Source organism: Antedon bifida, chromosome 3 (genome assembly GCF_963402885.1).
Source record: "Antedon bifida chromosome 3, ecAntBifi1.1, whole genome shotgun sequence".
Taxonomy (NCBI): Eukaryota; Metazoa; Echinodermata; class Crinoidea; order Comatulida; family Antedonidae; genus Antedon; species Antedon bifida.
This window is the reverse complement of record NC_136228.1, coordinates 15,541,149-15,562,444: the sequence shown is the minus strand read 5'-3', so window position 1 is coordinate 15,562,444 and position 21,296 is coordinate 15,541,149. Positions and strand designations below refer to the sequence as shown.

The 21,296-nt window shown below is 30.7% G+C and overlaps 2 protein-coding genes and 1 long non-coding RNA gene across 3 annotated transcripts; all 3 read left to right on the top strand.

The window, feature by feature from the left end:
* Positions 1–341: 341 nt before the first annotated feature.
* LOC144837139 (uncharacterized) lies at positions 342–10,716 on the top strand. The gene is made up of 12 exons (XM_078692150.1): positions 342–676; positions 975–1,169; positions 1,882–2,076; positions 2,270–2,575; positions 2,739–2,810; positions 3,360–3,606; positions 5,549–5,578; positions 6,105–6,634; positions 7,220–7,354; positions 7,740–7,881; positions 9,892–9,921; positions 10,631–10,716. Exons 1-12 carry the CDS (start codon positions 404–406, stop codon positions 10,714–10,716), a joined length of 2,241 nt encoding a protein of 746 aa, XP_078548276.1. The 5' UTR covers positions 342–403.
* A 661-nt stretch (positions 10,717–11,377) lies between these two features.
* LOC144836841 (uncharacterized) lies at positions 11,378–14,087 on the top strand. The gene is made up of 4 exons (XR_013611394.1): positions 11,378–11,539; positions 12,566–12,610; positions 13,713–13,775; positions 13,989–14,087. It is a non-coding gene; the product is annotated as an uncharacterized LOC144836841 (long non-coding RNA).
* A 30-nt stretch (positions 14,088–14,117) lies between these two features.
* LOC144837137 (uncharacterized) lies at positions 14,118–20,346 on the top strand. Its single transcript, XM_078692148.1, has 7 exons — positions 14,118–14,154; positions 14,313–14,408; positions 14,536–14,634; positions 16,182–16,220; positions 18,540–18,555; positions 18,974–19,008; positions 19,246–20,346. Exons 1-6 carry the CDS (start codon positions 14,118–14,120, stop codon positions 19,005–19,007), a joined length of 321 nt encoding a protein of 106 aa, XP_078548274.1. The 3' UTR covers position 19,008; positions 19,246–20,346.
* The last annotated feature ends 950 nt before the right edge of the window (positions 20,347–21,296 follow it).

The window sequence follows — 21,296 nt, the reverse complement described above, 5'->3', positions numbered from 1 at the left end:
TGAACAAGTCTTCTAATTTATAAGAACAGTTTTTAAAAACTAAGCATTTCAAGTTTAACTGTGGTTAATTGTTCTGTAATTCTTTTTCAGGGGAAATTTCAACATCATTGGACCAATCTCCAGTTCATATTATCTTACATCCTGTCAGTTTATTCTCATAGTCGTATTGTGGAAGAGAAAAGAATGAAGTTGACAAACCAACTATCCTTATTGTGGGTACACACAAGGGTAAGCTTGGTGAGACTGAAAAACAGCAAAAGGATGAGGTTAATACTTCTTTTGTTTCTATAATATTATAAATAGCCACAACCAAAGATACATTGCAGTTGTAACTGTTTTTAAATATTACTTTAAATAAATTACCAAATTGACACATTATTATTATGCGTAAACTGTTATTAAAATGATTTACAAACAGGCAGAAAAGGTGTTTAAAATTATTCAAGATGTGCTTAAAACTAAACCATATGGAAATCATGTCTACCACAACTATTTTGCCATTGAAAACAGTCAACCAACTACAGATAAGAGCTTTAGTGATCTCAAACAAGTTATTGATACACTTATGAAAGCTTTAGAACAGCCTTTTCCTTTAAAGTGGATGCGTTTTCGATGTGATCTACATGATCTAAGAGGAAAAAAACAGCCCTCCTTTTCTGTGTGTCCTTTAGAAGAGGTAAATGTTATTTGTTTTGTTTACATTTTTCGAAATATTAAGTTGCAAGTATCTATCAAGTATCTAAAAAAAAAGTAGCCTTTAATTAAAAAATGTCCATAGCCTAGCCAATTAGATTACAATATCCAAAATCAAATTTTCATCTCAGATATTTGCTGCCATTGTTTTATTTATAAATTGTGTGTTTGAAAATACTGAGGTAATTAGCCATTGAAATTCAATATTTCAAACAATTTTTTCATGTAATACCCATATTTTTTATTTAATTCTGAATAATACTAATTATTATTTCTTTTAGATCAAAATTCTGACAAGTAAGAATGGTATTGTTGAAGAAAAAAACAAATCAGTCCTGCTTAACTTCTTGTACGATCTTGGTGAAATTGTTTACATGCCTGACAACAAATTATTAAGGCATAAAGTCGTGCTAGATCCGATGAGGCTGGTTGAAATTGTCACCAAATTTGTAACTGTGGTTCCCCCAAAATATCCAGTAAGTAGACTCATAAATGTCTTGCATTGTAAAAACGTGTTACCGTAGTATAATTACTCCTGTTCTGTGTAATTTGTTATTCCTTAGCAAAGAATTTGTCGTTGATAATATTTGATAGAGATGCTTAACATTTTCTGTAGATAAAATAAAAGTATGCCGTAAGGCATCATTTGTAATTTACTGTAATTTTTTTACAAGTTTTAATTATTTCACGTTTAATATTCTGCTTTCAATCTATTATAATTGAAGCACTATAAAAGTGAATAGCAAACTAACTTGGAGTAATTTCACAGTTTAACCCTTTACTGCGTGTACCCAGTATTACCGGGTATAAACATGTCGTCCAACTGCATATAACCATCATTACCGGGTATGCCGGTATTAAACTATTTTCCTGCACTACATGCGACCTCTATATTTTTTAATATCGTCTTCTGTAATGATGTCATTAGTATGCAAATTACCATTTTTTAACTCCAAACCGTAGACCAACCTTTTATCCACCACAAAAATATTTACAAAATTATCTCATTTAGTAGATTTTTGCAATTTATTAAAAATCACCTATCTCTCATTGTTACGCACAGTGAAAGGGTTAAACCACAATACTGTATTATACCAAATACCAACACATGGTTCATCTCTATTCTAAATGCTATTTCCGTCATCCTCACAAAATACGATGCATGGTTGATAGTTGGTTTTTTTTTAGTCCGCTAAATTTAGAGAATCTTTTGATAAGCTGGACAAAGGCATACTGGAAGAAGACTTGTTGCGAAAATTATGGAAAGATAGTAAAGTTGACAACGGAAATTATTTTGAGTTCCTTGTAGCACTGATGATTCAATTAGGTTTCATTTGTGAGAGGGAGACAACCAGCAGCCAAGATGTGGCAAGTACATCTACAGTAGGTTTTGTTTCTTTAATCTTAAATTTTATGCATGTAAGATTTGGGATAAAAAGTATTATTTTAATAGTTTGGATGTTTAATGTTCAGACAAAGTTTAAATAAACTTTCTAATGAAAATGTCTACATGACAGAGTATCTTTAGTTTGCTTAAAATAGTTTAAATGGCATTGTTACAAATTAACAATTTCAGAAATCAGTTGGAAAACGATCCTTTTTTGTGCCACTGCGACTTGCTATCAAGACAAGACAAGTGAGACAATTACCTGATGATTCACAATCTATCAGCAGGCCTATCTATTACGACTTTGAGGGATATCTGCCAGACGTGTTGTTTCCGTATTTAATTATTGAATTCCTTAACAAATTTCAAAAGGAAGGAGTTGACCCAATACTCGCATGTAATTATGCAGAACTTTACCTCAACGAAAATCATCATGTGATTTTGTCTCTTGACAAATTTATTACTAAGAATGATGAGCGAAAGTTCTTGTTAAAGGTAATATATAATCTCTAATGTTCAATAAATATCACTAAATTATGAAAGTTAAATATTGTTGCTTAGTCTTTCCCTAATCTGTCATATCAGAATTTACTTTAAATGCATATAAAACTAAATTTAATTCTGATAACTAAACATCACATCTATTTTTACTTTCTAGATGGCTATTAAAAGAACAGATTCTTTTGATGAAACGAGTAATGAAGAACCTTCAGCTGAAGCATGTAAATTGGTATGTTATGTTACCAGTTATATTATATATCTATTTGGAGGTAGTTTATGAAAATACACGTAAAAAGTTTTCTCCTCAATTTTTTGTCAGGTTTTGCTTGATGTCTGAAAGTGTCCAAGAGAGCCAAGTTGAAAATAGAGCAGTCAATGAATAATATATTCTCTCCATTCAACGAATACAAAACATTCATTATTTGTTTTATAACACACCTATTGTTTATTATATTTATCCATCGTAAATCATTGACGAATGTTAGGCCCGGGAAGCTAGGTCATTAAAAAAGGCGGTGATCCAACTTTGGACACGTAGTAAACAGCGTAAACAAATTACATCCATGTTTTCTTTTATTTTTGTAATTGAATTGTAAGTAATTTTAATATGTATACTGCCTATTAAAAGATTTATTCCCAATCAAGTTCTCAGATTTACACCATAAATCTGAAAACATTGCCTGCCTCACATTACATAAAATGTCTTGCATTGTGAGCTACTGCATCATTGATGCTTTCATATTTGTTAAATTTATCAACATTAAATTTATATCTTTAGGTTTTGTCAACAGTTGAGAAGTCATTCGAGCAATCTAAAGATGGTGGTAGAAGGGGGATTTCATTCAAGAGATGCATTCCTTGTCAGTGTAGTGATCAATTAGACAAAAAGCATTTTCAAATTCTTAAAGATTTCCAATGCAGGAAGTTAACGTGTACAGAAACTGGCAAGTCTGTTACAATGGATGTCGCATGTTACAAGCGGCTGTTTGGATGTAAGAGTCATTTAATAAATTTATTTTTATTAAGTACATTTTCATTAATACACTACTTTCTTCATGAAGGACTCCCACTCATCCCTACAGCACAGGAAACTGAAAAACAAAAGGCTATTTCTGTTCTATAAACAATTTGTGACTTATTTCTGCAAAAAAGTGACATGTTTAAATAATTATAGAATAGAGAAAGAGGATACTTTATCTTATTTGAAAATAGACATATTTGATAATACTCTTCCAGTAGTAGTACAACATAATCATTGCTGTGATATCTTCATTCCTCTTACCAATAGTAGTACTATCAGAATCATTATTGATAATCTATACATTGTTACAACATGCTGCTATTAGCTGTGATATCTTCATTCCTCTTACCAGTAGTAGTACTATCATAATCATTATTGATAATCTATACATTGTTACAACTTGCTGCTATTAGCTGTGATATCTTCATTCCTCTTATACCAGTAGTAGTACTATCAGAATCATTATTGATAATCTATACATTGTTACAACATGCTGCTATTAGCTGTGATATCTTCATTCCTCTTACCAGTAGTAGTACTATCAGAATCATTATTGATAATCTATACATTGTTACAACATGCTGCTATTAGCTGTGATATCTTCATTCCTCTTACCAGTAGTAGTACTATCATAATCATTATTGATAATCTATACATTGTTACAACATGCTGCTATTAGCTGTGTTATCTTCATTCCTCTTATACCAGTAGTAGTACTATCAGAATCATTATTGAGAATCTATACATTGTTACAACATGCTGCTATTAGCTGTGATATCTTCATTCCTCTTACCAGTAGTAGTACTATCATAATCATTATTGATAATCTATACATTGTTACAACTTGCTGCTATTAGCTGTGATATCTTCATTCCTCTTATACCAGTAGTAGTACTATCAGAATCATTATTGATAATCTATATATTGTTACAACATGCTGCTATTAGCTGTGATATCTTCATTCCTCTTACCAGTAGTAGTACTATCAGAATCATTATTGATAATCTATACATTGTTACAACATGCTGCTATTAGCTGTGATATCTTCATTCCTCTTACCAGTAGTAGTACTATCAGAATCGTTATTGATAATCTATACATTGTTACAACATGCTGCTATTAGCTGTGTTATCTTCATTCCTCTTACCAGTAGTAATTACGCGAAAATTACTCAGTCAATATCATCGTACTCGAGGATATATACGATTTACGATCCGCGCAGCGGTAGTCATGTGATGCAGTTTCAACCAATCACATTCACGTATTTACATAGGCTATGTAATATAAATAAATATTTAGCCTTGCCTTGGTGGAACTGTTACTAGGACTAACTAAAAAGGGAACCATACCTGAATGTGAAAGTGAAAGTTGACAAACTTTTATAGGCTAAAACCAATCATATAACACTTAAGTCCAATTATGCGCAATTGCAGTTGAGTGTTACAAGTAGTGTTAAATACAATTCAACTTTAGTGGAAATAAAATGTACTGCACTTAAGTCAAATGTATTGCAGTTAAGTCAAATGTATTATACTTAGTTGAATACAATTGTACTTCAATGCAATGTATTTGTCTTAAGTTTAACTTGGAGGTAACTGATAAAATTGCTTGCCATAGCAGTGATGCTTCATCTTCGGTTTGCAGGGTGTGATTGTTATACTGAATTTTATGTGTATATTATAATAGATGTTTTCTAATTTTCAATTATGTATACAGTTCAAATATGAGTGGGATATTCTTGTTTTTGTGTACTGGTCCCCCTCCCACAATTACTTAACCCCTCTCAAATTTAGCGCTAGATGCGCCCCTGCTTTAATAGGATAAAATCCCCCTTGTCGTCCCTCTCCCCAATGATCTGTGTCATGAATATATAAAAGTGTTGCCAAGTTGACGTGACTTTTTATATAAAATTATATGTAATTGTTTTGTTTTTGGTAAATTTTCAGATTTACCAAGTCCTGTTCAAAAACAGAATGGTGAGTTACAGTGTGTTATATGCATATATATGATTACAGATTTAGAAAATGCAATGAAATAATAGGAATAAAGATTTCAAGTTATTTCCAAAATATTATAACATAAAACTAGTTTGTTAATAAATATAATTGCATATAAATACATTGTAAAGTAGTTCAGTCATGTGGAGAGTCATACGTCCTATTTAAACAATTTATCAATCTTATGAAATTAATATTTTACGTTCATCATATCTAGAAAGTAAAAAGTCTAAACATAATTTAAAAACACAGTGTAAATATCTACAATAGAATGAGTATTGTATATACTGTTCATATAATTATGAATAAGCTAGTGTAGTGTTGATCCACAACAGAAACTGGCCAAAATAAAAAAAAAAAAACCATGAAAAACTTTTTTGTTATGTAACACGTGTATGATACAACAGGTTGAAAGAATTTGCATTGTGTAATGAAGACAATTGTGGCAATGGCTATTTATCAAATACCATTAAGTAATATCTTACAGCAGATTTTTATTTTGCAGATCAAATTATGGAAGTAATTGTGGGATCTGCTGGTGAAACGCTTCATCTTAAGGATGAAGACATCAAGTTGGAGATACATTCTGAAGCAATTAAAGGGGAGAAAGTTAAAGTATCGCTAGAAAATTGTTTTGAGGAAACAGGCATGCCTGTATTTCATCCTCATGAATCAATAATATCACCTATTGTTAAATGTGGACCAGAAGGCACCAGCTTCAAAAAGTCCATTTCATTGTCATTTCCACACGATGCTGTAAATGAAGAGAATTGGGAATTCACTCTACTGGTTAAAGATCGCATTGAAGATGAATGGAAACAAATAGCATTGAAAAATAAGGAAAACGATGTACATTTTACTTTAAACAATGGTCGATGTTATGTAACTTTAAAACATTTCTGTTTGTTTGCACTAATGGGTCATCTAAGAAATTTGTTTGGTAAGAAAAATATGTTGTTAGGAGTTTTTGGAAAGATGCTTGCAAATGATGAATATCAACTCCTAACAAGATTTTGTAAGCCATCAGATAAAAAGGTAATTACTATAATTTGTTTTTAAACTGTATTTGAATAATGTACTAATAAATTGGATTATATAGCACTTCAATAAATTCCTGCTATTTTATTGGATGATTGTGGGTCACATGGTGTGCAATAGTACATAAATAATGGATGTTTATAAGTAGAAACAATGAGATTGAAAATATTGAATTTCAGCGTTTCTTCAATATCTCCAATCCTGAATCAAGGGCCCATTACACACAAGGTCACTTATATTTACGAATTGACACAATTTTTTGATGCAAGAGTGATAAAACTCTGGAACAAACTTCCCTCGACATATGGTTTCATGCACTACGTTCCATATTTATAAGAACACCTCTGCAAAGAGTGAAGTTACTGTTACTTTTCAGTTGATTAACATTACTATACTTATAGTTAAAATTATTTTAAAAATTAAGGTATTGATAAATCATGTAATTGAATTGATTTCTAATAATTATAAAATATGCTGTGAAGAAGTGATGATTGCCATGTACACTTCCCTCAGATAATTAAGAAACAAAAAACACAAATATATCTGTATACTACTACTACTATAAGTATATACATATTTCAGATGATTGAAGAAGACCACATAAAAATTGGCGAGCAGCCTTTAATAGCACCTGAAAATATACTTGTCATGTATAAGGACATGAAAATTACTGTAGCAGTATCAAAACAGGAATGGGAAGTTCAGAAGGATGAAGAAGTAAGAATATATTTGTTTTATAATTATATGAATAATCACAATATTTTTAGTACTGGAAGTTGCCATGGTAAAGAATATGCATTAAATTTGCAGTAATACCACTTGATCAATAATAAACAAAAATTCATTGCTATCCAATTAAGCATACTGGTCCATGATACTAAGTTCTTGGAATACAAAATTGTGATTAATTCTTTGGAGGATACGCACATATTTTTTTAGATTTCTTATTGAGAGAAAAAATGAAAGCATTACCAGTATAAAAAAATATTTTTAAAAACATAGAAATAAATAGTATAATATTTATTCACCACAGCAATCAATTTTACTACAGTGCCTTAGAGATGTAACTTTTTATCTGAGTATGATTTCATTGTTTTCCTAGAATGTCAAGGCTAACGACCTATGGCGTACAGGACCATCCAAGAAATTTCTTTTAAGAAGAGGTAATTCATCAGCAAAAGTCCTAAAGGCAACAATATCACTGAAACAAAAGTCAAATAATATTGATCCAGTGGAAGTGAATTGTAAGTATTTAAAATGCAAAACCAAGTTTAAATTTAGAATGATGATTGTAATAAATAAAATGTAGTATTCAAATGGTAATCAGACAATAACCACCCATTGTTAGGAACTTTTAGATTGAGTGAACATGCACACGGCAGTCACGTCCACATGGGTTGTAGTCGACTGTTTTTTTGACAGATATAAGAACTTTTAGATTATTGGCCATTTATGTTAATGTGCTAGTGAACGTATGATCTTGGGATCTGACCTTTTAATCTCTATAGTAGCACTCATCCATTGTCCTATTCCAGTGGAAGTACACAGGTTAGGCCAGGCTTAGTGTGCAGCTTAGGCCTAGCCAAGATTCTTAATTTTCTGAACAAAGGCTGGCGTCCAGTGATAAGACCCAGGCCATGTACCTGTATTTTGCATTTAAACATTTATTTTCTTTCAATGACAGAGTAACAAAATAAAAGGAGATACATATTATGACCAGGGAGTTGTAATTAACAACTCCCTGATATGACAAAGTAACATTGATCCCTATGAAGGAGGACTTGTGTTGGGCAAGCCTGAAGCATAAAATAAAGTGACATAGTAACAATTTTATGAAAAAATAGATAAGGTTAAGATATGTTTTGATTACATTACGGTATATGCAATAATAATATTTCATAAAAAAGTAAACAAAAAAAGGGGGAAAAAATTGATAAAGTGTATATAAATTAAGCAGAAATCGAGCACAGAAAGCAGCAAATAACAAAACAGGAACAACATTTTGTTAAATCTAGTAACTTGAAATTAAAAATGTTGTAAGTTTTAAAGTAAAATAATTACGAGAAATAGAGTTTAAGAGGTTTTGTGGTAATTTATTGAAGAATGTAGGTCCTGAATATAAAATATTGTGTTGGAAGTGATTTGTATTATTATTAGGTATATTTATTTTACAACGTCGAGTAGAATAGTTATGTAGTGAATGGTTTAGGATAAATATTTGGTTAAATTGAAAGGGTAGTGCTGTGTTTAAGGCTGAATATACAAATGAGCCTTGTTGGCACAAGTTTATATCTTCAAATTCGAGTAAATTTAAATTACGGAACAGGGGGGATAAATGTGAGCGGGGTGGGGTGGAGAGCCAGATATAATCCTGATAGCATTTTTTTTAAAAATGTTAAGTTTATGTAGAGTGGATGTGTATGTGTTTGCCCAAAACAGAACATGAATTCTAAACCACCCGGTGATATACTAAAATTTGATTAATTAATTTGAACAATAAAGATGAGGAAATCTGGAAGAATGAGAAAAAAATTAATTCGACCAAAATTTGAACCCGGAACCTTCTGCTTGATATGCAGCCTAACCATTAGACCACTGGGGCTTTCAAGGTATTGTTCAAATTCGATTAGATAGCTACTCTCTAATACTCTCGGCGTGGTACAGCAGAACAGCATTAGTCCCTCACTTGTACGCCCACGCATCACAGATCAAATTGATACGCCCTCATCTTTTAGTATTTTATTCATGAAGTGGGATCTCCTAAGAGAATCTATTATATATATAAATACATCAGGCACAGAACATGAATTCTAAACTGCCCGGCGATGTACTGAAATTTAATCAATTAATTGGAAACAATAAAGATGAGGAAATCTGTGAGAATGAGAAAAAGTCGCCCAAACCGACAATCGAACCCGGAACCTTCTGCTTGATATATATAGGCCTAAACGTATCATTTTGAAGACCTATTTGTAAATTGATATAACACAAGATGAGGAGCATCAAGGACACTGTCCAATACTGTACCATACAATTTCCAGTAGTCTAAGGGTAGTAGGATGTCTGCCTATCAAGCAGAAGATTCTTATGTTGAGTATTGGTTGGATTGTTTTTTTTTCTTATTCTCACTGATTTCCTCATCTTAATTTTTTTTATTTATTTAATTTCCAGTATAATATCACTGGTCAAGTTTTTCTATATCAAATTTTAAATTTTTTTATTGAAATAATAATTATATATTTTATTTGTTATAGGTGATGTTGAGACATCAAGACCAAATCTAGGTATGTTTTATTAATTATGGTAATGATGTAGATTAAGTCTGTTTTCACCTTGACCAGAGGAAAGGCATGAGCCAATATGTCTAAAGCAGATACTAGATGCAGGGGCTGCCAGCAGTCTGATTTTAAATGCTTGATGGAACCTCCCAGACGGTCTCCCATCCAAGCTCCAACCAGGTCCAACATTGCTTAACTTGGTGATCAGACAAGAAAACCGGTGTTTCAACATGATAATGCCGTATCATATCATGTAGTGCATGAACAAACAATAAACTGAATACAATTTGTAGAATTTAATTCACCACCATTTCTATGGAAAATTATACAATAAAGGGCGCCCTTAAGTACCATTTTGTCTTGCACTACTACTCGACCTTGGTTATATTCCTGCCCAATGTGAATAGTTATATGGTAAGCGCTGGCAATGTTGCAGGCATCTATACCAGCATCTATACCGGCATTTTTCCAGCACGCCTATGAGAAAGGGACTTTTAAACCAAGATACATTATAGCAAATAATTTTTAGCTTTAAGTATTTAATGTTTAATTTGTTTTATCACATGCCGGTACAGGTCCTTCCAGTATAGGTGTGTCTTCTGGTACAGGTGTATCAAACCGAGGCATTCGGCAAGGTAATATTCACTCTTTAGTTACAGTACTACTTACATTTAGAAAAATATATAGAATAAATTTATGCTTATTTTTAAAATAGGCACTGGAAATGTCTTGAATATGGGACCTACTATTCCCATGAACATAGACTGGAATTGTGTAAATTATATTGATCAATGTATCTGACTGACTGTAAATTGAACCCGAGATATGACTTACTTTGAGTTTTAGTTGATAGAAGATTGGAATATTTTGTTAGGAAAAGTTTTTTTATATCAGTGCTGTCATAGTTTTGTAAGATGTTTTTATCTATAGAAATCACCTGGTTTAATAAGATATATATAATATATTATATATAATAACATTAAAATGGATACATTTAAATATGTTTTGAACATACTTGTTGATGGTATTAATTTCTTGACTCAATTCTTAGTGATATGTTGAGTTAAAGGTTATGGTTACTCAATAATAGTATAATTGTTTGTTGCAGAAACAAAGAATCCATTGGAAGACAAACTCAACAAGTTAAATTATGATCTCAGTAAAGTATTTATGAAGTATCAGAAAAGAAATAATTTTTTGAGATGTTGTCTCTTTGAGCACATTGCATTACAGGTCCTTGGCAATAGAGATTGCATAGCAAATGATTATTTCAATGAACTCTCTGAGAAAGGATATATCAAACCAACTGATGTTGGTCTTCTGCTAGAGATTGCTAGGCTATCAGAACTTAAAGATGCTAAAGAGTTTGTAGAACAATATATGAGGGACAACAATGTTCAAAATACTGATAGACATAGGTTGACCCCATATAGGAAAAGATTGTGCAAGGCATTGACACAGTTTAACCCAAATGAAATCAATAAGATTAATGCTTTTTATAAGTTGGAATTATCAACCATTTGGGATGTCGCATTTGAGTTAGAGAGCAAAAACAAATTAGTAGATGAATCACAGAGAAAGGAGTTTGCTAACATTCTTGGACCAATTCCCAAGAAGATACTTGGTATGTACAATATTTTTTGTATTATGTAAACATGCTCTAAAATAATTGTCTATAGAGTAGGTGTTGTTAGTAAAAATATTAGTTTTTATGAAAAGGTTTTTCTGGTGGTCTTTATTTTACACTGACATACTGTATTGATAAGAAATACTAAAAGTACAGTACATTTTCTCACATCAGATCAGACCATATGTTTTAGTATGTGGCTGCCTTGAATGAAAACTTCAAAACTATTGCAGAGAAATTCATTTTTAATGCTAATTTATTTTTAAAAAAATAAACAACAGACAAAATAGCTAATAGTATTATTAAAGACACCTTCCCTACAATTTGTGACGTTTGTAAAAATAATACATACATATTACTTTAAAAACATTAAACCAGGTCATTCCTTGTCGTAAATGTACGTTTTATGGTAAATTATGATAAAAAGTGAGAAACAATGCACTACCTAAGTAGCTCGCGGCGATGACCTCTCGTGGACGGTCTTTAGGCCTAGCCTAGCTAGGCTTAGTTTTGTAGGCCTAGCTGGTAAACATCGGTAACGTACAAACATCGTACGCTAGCTATATACCTAGCCTGATGTTGTATAGTTACTGCATTAATTGTCTTTCTATTTTTGCCACACTCCGTTGATACAAATTGGGGAAAACCCGGTATTTTCGCTGAAAAGTTAGGAGTCTTCCATTTGTTTTGGCCTCACGATCGATCGAAAAGTGGGTGAATTACATACGAAAAACAAAAATATCAATCCGCGCGCAATGCATTTTGGGATTTATAGCGGGCCGCTATAATTATTAGAATTGGCTTATTTTTCACATTTTTAACCATTTAAAGACGAAAAAAGTTATCGCAATAGGACCATATAGTATTATTTTAACATTAAATATAGTTTGTGATCTTAAATTAGATCTAAAAATTGTAGGGAAGGTGTCTTTAATGTCACCAAGTTGATTTAATGATAGATGATACCACACATACTGACATGAAATTATTACAATATTAAAAAAAAATCTTATCTCTTCACAGATGAGCAAGACGATACAGCGACTACTACACAAGCCAGTGAACAAGGTATGATCCATTGATGATACAGTCAAGTGTATAAATACTAATTTACATTTTGTCAAACCAAAATTGAACTGTTCACCCCTGTTAAAAAACCAAGCATTATTATTATTAAACTATCTGTTTTTTTTAGCTTAACTCTTTCACTGCGTGTACCCGGTATTACTAAGTATAAACAAATGTCGTTGAACTGCGGTATACTCGGTATTACCGGGTATGAGAAAAATTATTATTTATTTGCATTTGCCTATAATATAGCACCCTCTATAGATTTTTGATAAACTTGAATATTTGCAATTCATTAAAACTAATTTTTAGCACAACATGTGCCCTCTATAGTTGTTAATATCGTCTTGAAATTTCTATTTCAGCTTGCGCCCTCTATCACATGTTATTATTATTATAACCTTGTAATTAAAATTATTTTAACCATGGAAAGTTATATTATTAACTACAATGACACATAAACATTCTCCAGTTACCAATTTACCCACCCCAATAGAATAATATCATGTTCATTCTGCAAAAAGAATTCTGAATTAGTCGTTAGTTTTTCTGTAACAAAAAATTTTATTTTTCTATGATTTTGACCAACAATTTTATGCCAAATTTTTTATAAAACGATAAAAATAATTCAAATTTGTTTGATATTTTTATTCGTTACACATATCTTCATCAATATCCAGTGGGAAAACCATATTCCATAAAAATTATAGAAAAAATAGTTTTTATAATAAATTGATAAAAAAACAGAAAATCCAAAATAGATGTAATGATGTCATTAATATGCAAATTAGCTTTTTTTTTTACTTCCAACCATAGACCAACCTTTTAAAATAATTTAAAAATTATGTCATTTATTCTTTTTTGCACATTTCTTAAATGCATATATGCACATAGCTGGGACTAATGCTGCGCAGTGAAAGTGTTAAATCAACAAAAACAATTTCAATGAAGTAAATGTTTGTGTATATTAAATAATTAATAATTTATTGCCATCTGCCACAACTTCCCATCTTATTAAAATAATACTAATGACAATGGCAGTAAAATAAGAAATAATTGATTATACATACTTCCAATTCCAAAAAAAACTACTTTTTCACAGATGTACAAGATGGTTCAGTGACCTCTGCATTACCACAGTCTGACATCCAAGGCAGTCAACAAGGTAGGATCCATTGGTTGATTCCAGAGGTTAATCATCTATTAGTGGTTACATTTTAAAATAAAACTAAATAGAAATGTTATAATAATAACTGTAGCACATTTTGAGTTATTCAAACTGTATACATTTTATGTTTAACTCATAAAAAATCAAAAGCTTTGTCATTTAAATGTGTAATGTATAAATAACTGTCTTTTCTGTATTTTTTTTAAACAGAAGTAACAAAACAATTAGATTCAGATTCACCAGTTACTGTTAATGAGGAATTTCAAAAACAAATAAAGAAAGTGATTGAAGAACAGGAAAGAAAACTTGACGCAGAGAGTGGTGAGTTAAGGATCATAAATGAATTTACTTTGTATTTTATTTCACCACCACACAAGTCAAGTCAGTTACGAAGTTGAACAATAGAAAATGATCAATAGACATTTATTTAAACATATATAACTCAATCAAAAATGTTCTAAAGCTATTCTTTAATATACTGTTCAATACATAATGTATACATAACTATATTCTTTATATTTGTCTTTATAACAGAAGTGACAAAGGAATTACCATCAGATTCACCAGGGACTGTTAATGAGGAATCTCGTACACAATTGGAACAGGAAATTAAATCTAAACCAGAAACTGGTGAGTTAAGTCTCATAGAATAATTTGTATATTATTATATGGTTAATTTGGCCTGAAGCTGGCCTTTAATATGCTGTTCAACGTATACTAACAATGACTGTCTTTTCTGGATGTTTTTATTGACCAGAAGTGACAAAGCAACTACCATCAGTTTCATCAGATACTCTTAGTGATGAATTTCAAACACAAGTAGTGGAACAGGAAACTAAACCTGAACAAGAGAGTGGTGAGTCTCATAAAATATTAGTTGTATTATTATATGGTTAAAATAACTTCGTAAGGTGATTTTATAATATGGATTTCAACTAAATTCTTCTTCATATCCTGTTTTTGTTTTATTTCAACATTGATTAAAATAGGAAAGTCAGAAATAGAAAAAAAATGCTAAATTCATACATTTAAATGATATAATAAGACAAGACAACTTTTCTATTTAACTAATCTTTAAAAAAGAACATTTCTTTTTAATATTATTAGTCAAGTGAATGAGAATAAAATTGATACAATATTACAATATCTTCATAATCTAAAATATTTTTAACATGTTGACGGTTTCAAAATGAAACGCGAGGTAGCAATTTCGGAAGGAAATTATCTCAGCAACAACATATTAACGTGTAGAAGAAATTTGAATACGTGAAATATTGATGTGCGCTCTTTTAAATGTAATGAACTATGATGCAAAAGATGAAAATACGACTTTTTTTATTTAACTGGCCATATGATGACGTCACAACATCCGATTGGCAAAATGTTCACATTATTTCGTATATACAATCCAATAGCTTCCAGAAAATGTTTTAATCGTGATTATCACATTTTATTCTTACGATCTATAACAGATTAAAATTTACTGTAAAGATGAAATTAATGACCCACGTAATTTAAATTTTTAGGTATGATGACGTCATCAAAAATTAAAATATTTTAACTCATGCGAAAGATAGTTGATTGACCTAGACAATATTAAAATCTCGGAGAAAATGGAATATGGATAAGCGTGATGCGCTCCATTGAATGTGATGAGCAATAACGAAAGAGACAAAAATCCTATATTTTACATTCGTGTGGCCATACAATGACGTCACAAAATCCGTGATGAAAAAATTCTGCATGAATTCATATCTACAACATATCTGCTTACATATTAAGTAAAAAAAATTATGGGTAACCGTTGATCCTGAGGAGCTATAATAGATTCAAAATAGGCATAATTTTGACAATATTTTGTTACTTTTTAAACTAAAACGCCTAAAACGTGCGCAAATGGTCTAAATCAACGTGTTCGTATGACGTCATATTAATTTGAAATGGTGTCAATGTTTCGCGCGCGTGGTAATTTTTGACATGCACAAAATGTCATGAATTGCATAGAAAGTTGATTAGAAATTAATTTTGCGCATTTTGAAATGTTAAATGCATGTGCGCGCATAACTTCTTGTAAAACATGCCATTTTTAGTGCACAAAAAGTTGACCCTTGATAAGAATTAACCTTTCGCCAAGTGTCAATAAAAAATGACTTTTATTTTTTATCCTATGATCAATCATTGAAATTCATACCTAGCATACTTTTTACATAGCAATATCAGCTTAGATAATTAAACTTTCCAAAATGTTATCACAAATGTTCGTTAAAGTTTATATGAAAATTTCTATGTAATAGTCAGCAGTTATCGTATAGCATACTTAAAATAACATTTTGTAGTTTTTTAATAATGTCGCATTGTAAGGTAATAATTTCACAACATTTCAAAAACTTTACTTTTCTACAGATGGGGAAGATGAAGATGAATCGCTCATCAAGCAACCAGGTATGATCCATCTGTACCCTTTTTATGTGTACAGATACACAAGTGTATAGATACTTACTTTTTTTTTTATGAATTGATGAAAACTATTGTTTAATGTCATTACGACCCTCTTGTTGGAAGGTAACGTTTATAATAAAATTTAAAATAGAAACTAGAATTTAATTCGTCACTTTGACGAATTATAGGTGATCATTTTTATCATTTTAATGAAATTAAAACTTTTTAAACATGCACGTACGTTAACATACGATCGTAAAAAGTTGATGTATGCCATTCTATGACATGATGCATACGCTTATAGTACTGAGTTGTGCATGCCATATACAATATGTACAGTATATACTGTATATCTATATACAGTGTAGCATAGGTGAAATTACGGGACACACATCATGTTCTAATTTTTTGGTATGATGGAATTATCAAAATAAACTCAAAGATGACAATTTCGAAAGATAATGAATTGAGCAAATAAATATAAGAATTGCAAGAGAATCTGGCATGTAGAAGCGCTGTGCGCGCTGTTTGAAATTTGTATAACTTTGACGAAAAAGATGAAAAAACTACTTTTTAACTTCATCTGGCCATATGTTAACGTCACAACATCCGATAGGCTTAGTTTTTATATGAATTCATATCTACATTTCATCAGCTTTCATAATAAATTATAATCATCAAGGTAACCTTCAATTCTGAAGAGCTGTAAGATATTCAAATTTACGGCAAAGGTGAAATTACACGACCTACGTTATTCAAGTTTTTACGCGTGATGACGTCATCAAAATGAAAACACTGACAACTTATGATAAAGATAAATAATTAAGCAAGCACACACTGAAATTTGTGCGAAAATCGAGCTCAAATAGCGGAGATGCGCTCTATTGAATGTGATAACCTACACAAAACGGAAAAAAATCCTAATTTTTTAATTCAAGTGGCCATTTGATGACGTAATACCATTTTGTACGTCTAATGTGTATATACATTTATATCTACAACTCAATGGCTTCCCGAATAAGTTAAAAAACTTAGGGGTCATCGTGCATTCTGAAGAATTATTTTCATTTTAAAAATGCCTTATTTTTCATCATTTTCAGCACTTTAATGCAATTAATGTGCGCATTTGTCATTTTTAACATGCTCGTATAGCGTTATTTTAAGTCGGAACGGACTCAAATTTGGTGAATGTACTAAGGATGGTGAGTAGAATGCGATTTCTACAAAAAATTCGTATTTTTACGCTTTTTAAGAATTGCGCGCGCAAAAACGCATTTTTGCGCAGTAATTTTTTGAAACACGCAAATAGTCTAATTCATGCTCTAAATTGATCAAAACTTAATTTTGAGCTTTTTAAATTTTTTACGCGCGATTTCACGCGTATGACCCTACGTGCGCGTGCCTTTTATTGGTTAATATATTTACCTTTTACCTGAAGTTTACGTATTGTGAATTTTATTGATATGTGATAAAGAGTTATGGCGATATGATTGATAATGTGATTTAACAAAATGGCGTATAAATGACGTCACGGTTGAGTGATCACGCTGAAAAGCTTATTAGGATTAAGTTACAGTATTTGAAAGATATTGTGAAAATTTTGTCATCTTCAACATTCAACTTTTTGAGATAATTGTTACACAAAATCTGTACAGAGAGAAATAAAGAATAAAGATTTCATACAATAACAATAGGTGATCATTTTATTCTAAATGATCACCTAATAATAGTGTATTAATTGGCGATTTGAAATTAGTTTATATAGATCAATTAAATATTAATTTTAATTGTGAGATTCAATTCAAATAAACATTTATTTCTTTCATTTTCAAATTAAAATTAATACATTATAAATTCTGAGATTTTCATTTTGAGAATTTTAATAAATCATAATGTATAAAAAGATGTTTAAATTATAACGAAAATGAGAGGGGCAAAAAATCCCAAGAAGTATGAATCCATTAAAAAAAATATAATCCAATTGAAAACTTTTTGGGAAGCCATGTATAATATTATATATAAATATAAATATAAACAGATACTGTCTTTTATATCATTCCTTGTAAATTTTATATCATTATATCTTTTGTATGTACATTTGATAAGGCCAACAGAGTAACATATTTAATAAATTAAATGAAATCCGTGCCTTCTGATTAAATCAACAAACATTCAAACTATTTATTCTTTATTTATTCAAATTTATTTAATTTTAACATACTATTAAATGTTTTAGGTTTAACTGTGTTCATACTTTGTTAAGGGTTAGGGTGTTTAATTGTTTAATTATTTTTTAATGAGCTTGCTTTGTTGTTATTTCAGGTATGCATCATGGCGGGTAAGTATTTTCCACATATGTACTGTTATTTGATCAAATTAAAATATAATTTGGTAATAAATTGGCACTTTGTGTGTGTGATTTACAGAATACATTAAACTTTTATTTTCATTTCATTTATTTTGCCATATAGAATGTATAAAAAACAATTAAAAGAAAACTAAATCAAAAAGAAAAAGATTAATCTCTGCCTCCCCACAAAGGCCGACAGGATTACCAAAGCATAAGTAAACACTGTCTAGTGGCTCTCGTCAAAGCCAATACAGGGCTGGTGCTAATCAACTAAAGCCTGTTTTCTAGTCTACGTTATTCGATTCAACACGATTGTTTGAACACAATCAAGTTGAAAGAAACAACAATTTTAATGTTAATACTTTATTAGAATTTGAATTATCTAATTGTACCTTGTTATTTCTAGTCGAAAGAAAAAGAGACGTTGCAAGTTGTTATAAGGTATAGTATTTAACTTTAAATTTGAATTTGTTTCTAATGTCATGCACTGTTTTTCTATTAAAAGACTAATGTAGTTTCAAAATGTAAGAAATCATTTGTCTTTTTTCCTATTACAAAACCTATAAAATGCTTTTTGTTGTAGTCATTTGCAGTATTTTAAAACAACTTTAAATGAAAACAAAATAGAAAGCAATATTTTTAAAAAGATGAGGATTTATGAAATATTTTCTCTTTTAGATTACTGGTTGGTAGTTACTGTATATATGATGGATTAACTGCTGTTGGTGGCTGTAGTATCTGGTGTGTACATAAGAAAGTGACCAAGTCTCTTACTCAGTCAAAAAATGCAACAGATGACAGTAGATTTCATACATTTTAAAGGCATTGTATGGATAATATTGAAGATAGATGTGAAATTATAAAGATGTGAAAGCCTAAGGGAGTTTTGACACAATGACAAATCACTAAAGATCTAGGGAGTTATTGCCATCTAAGTCAAATTCACAATCCGCTTCCACCACCCCTTTTTTATAAAAAACCAAATAAACAAAAAAAATATTTTCCCCTCAAAAAATTCAGCCATGCTTGTCAGATGAAATGACAACATTGATTTAAGGATTTTTGTAAAATACAGCTTTCTTAAAACAGAACTTTACAAATTTCAGTTTATTACCATTCCAAATTCTTTTATTGATTTTATAAAAAGAATCAAAAATGAAAATTAGACTTTTTAGTTTGCCTCAAGGAAATTGTGTAATTGACCAAAAAAGGACCAAAGAAAAAAGAAATCATTAAATGAAATAAAGTAGGTAATGCAATTCCAGTAGACAGACAATGCTGTAGTAGACAGTTGTCAACATATTGAAGCTGTAACTCAGTTGTCAATTGTGTACTCAATGCCGTAGTAGACAGTTGTCAACATATTGAAGCTGTAACTCAGTTGTCAATTGTGTACTCAGTGCTGTAGTAGACAGTTGTCAACATATTGAAGCTGTAACTCAGTTGTCAATTGTGTACTCAATGCTGTAGTAGACAGTTGTCAACATATTGAAGCTGTAACTCAGTTGTCAATTGTGTACTCATTTATTTGTCATTTCATATTGAAAACCAATTGCTCTTACTATTTGAAAATGGACAGACAGACATGCTTACTATTTTTATATGATTACAGTTTAGATATCTAAAGTTACATAATTAGCATACACATTTTGATGGGTAGGATATGGGAACAAAAAGTGGGGTTTTTTCAAATATTGATACAGTATTTAGTTAGATGGACAGTTAGAGATGCCCCTACAATCTTATTGTTTCAAAGTGTATATTGCAGCTATAAACATGTTAAAGATGTATTGTCCCCAAAAACATGAAAAATGAAGATTAATTAAATGTGGCGCAGTGTGAAGGGCGTGTGGCGCAGTGTGTTGGACGTTCGACTACTGACTGGAGATCGAGGTTCGAATCCAACTCTCGCTGCATTGCTTGTATCCTTAGGCAAGATACTTTACTTACGTTTGCCTCTCTCCATCCAGGTGTATAAATGGGAACCCGGTTAGATCAAGACGCAACTTTGCGCTGATTACTAGCTGCATTATGGGAGTATGTTTCCATACGTGTTTGATCCAAAAAATGACTGGGGTAATAAGGTTTCACAACATTAGGCGCTATATAAATCCAGGATATTATTATTATTATTAAATCAGACTTTGGATAGGTTTTTTTTTTTGAAGTTTTAATCAAGTTAATCACTTTCGTAGAAAAAAATATTTTTTCACGTATAAAATGACAAAATAAATGGTTAAATTCAACCAAAAACCCATTGGCTGGCAGCCAATTTGACTATTTTTTGCTTTAAATTACAGTTTCTTCAGGTAAATACATTTTTTCTATCCAATTTTTGGTCAAAATGGATAACTATTATGTGACATTAAAGTTGCATATTAAAAGAAAATTGTTAAGAATTATTTTTTTCAGGGGACAGTACGTCTTTAAAGTAAAATAATAATTTGATAAATGAAAAACATTTTTTTTAATCAAATTTATAAGGGGATGGGGTATGACAGCAGCAAATAGGTGTTTGATGGGGATAAAATGATACTGATGATAATAATGTTGCTATTTATTTGTATTAATAACTACGGTAGTTATGATTAATGATGCTAAGTTGTATTTTAAATCAAGAAATCATGTAATAATTAGACCATGACAATCTAAGTGTATTGTGACCAAGACAATAATATTTTCCACTCAACAACACAATTTGTTGTGGATAAATCCAAAAGCTGTAGGAA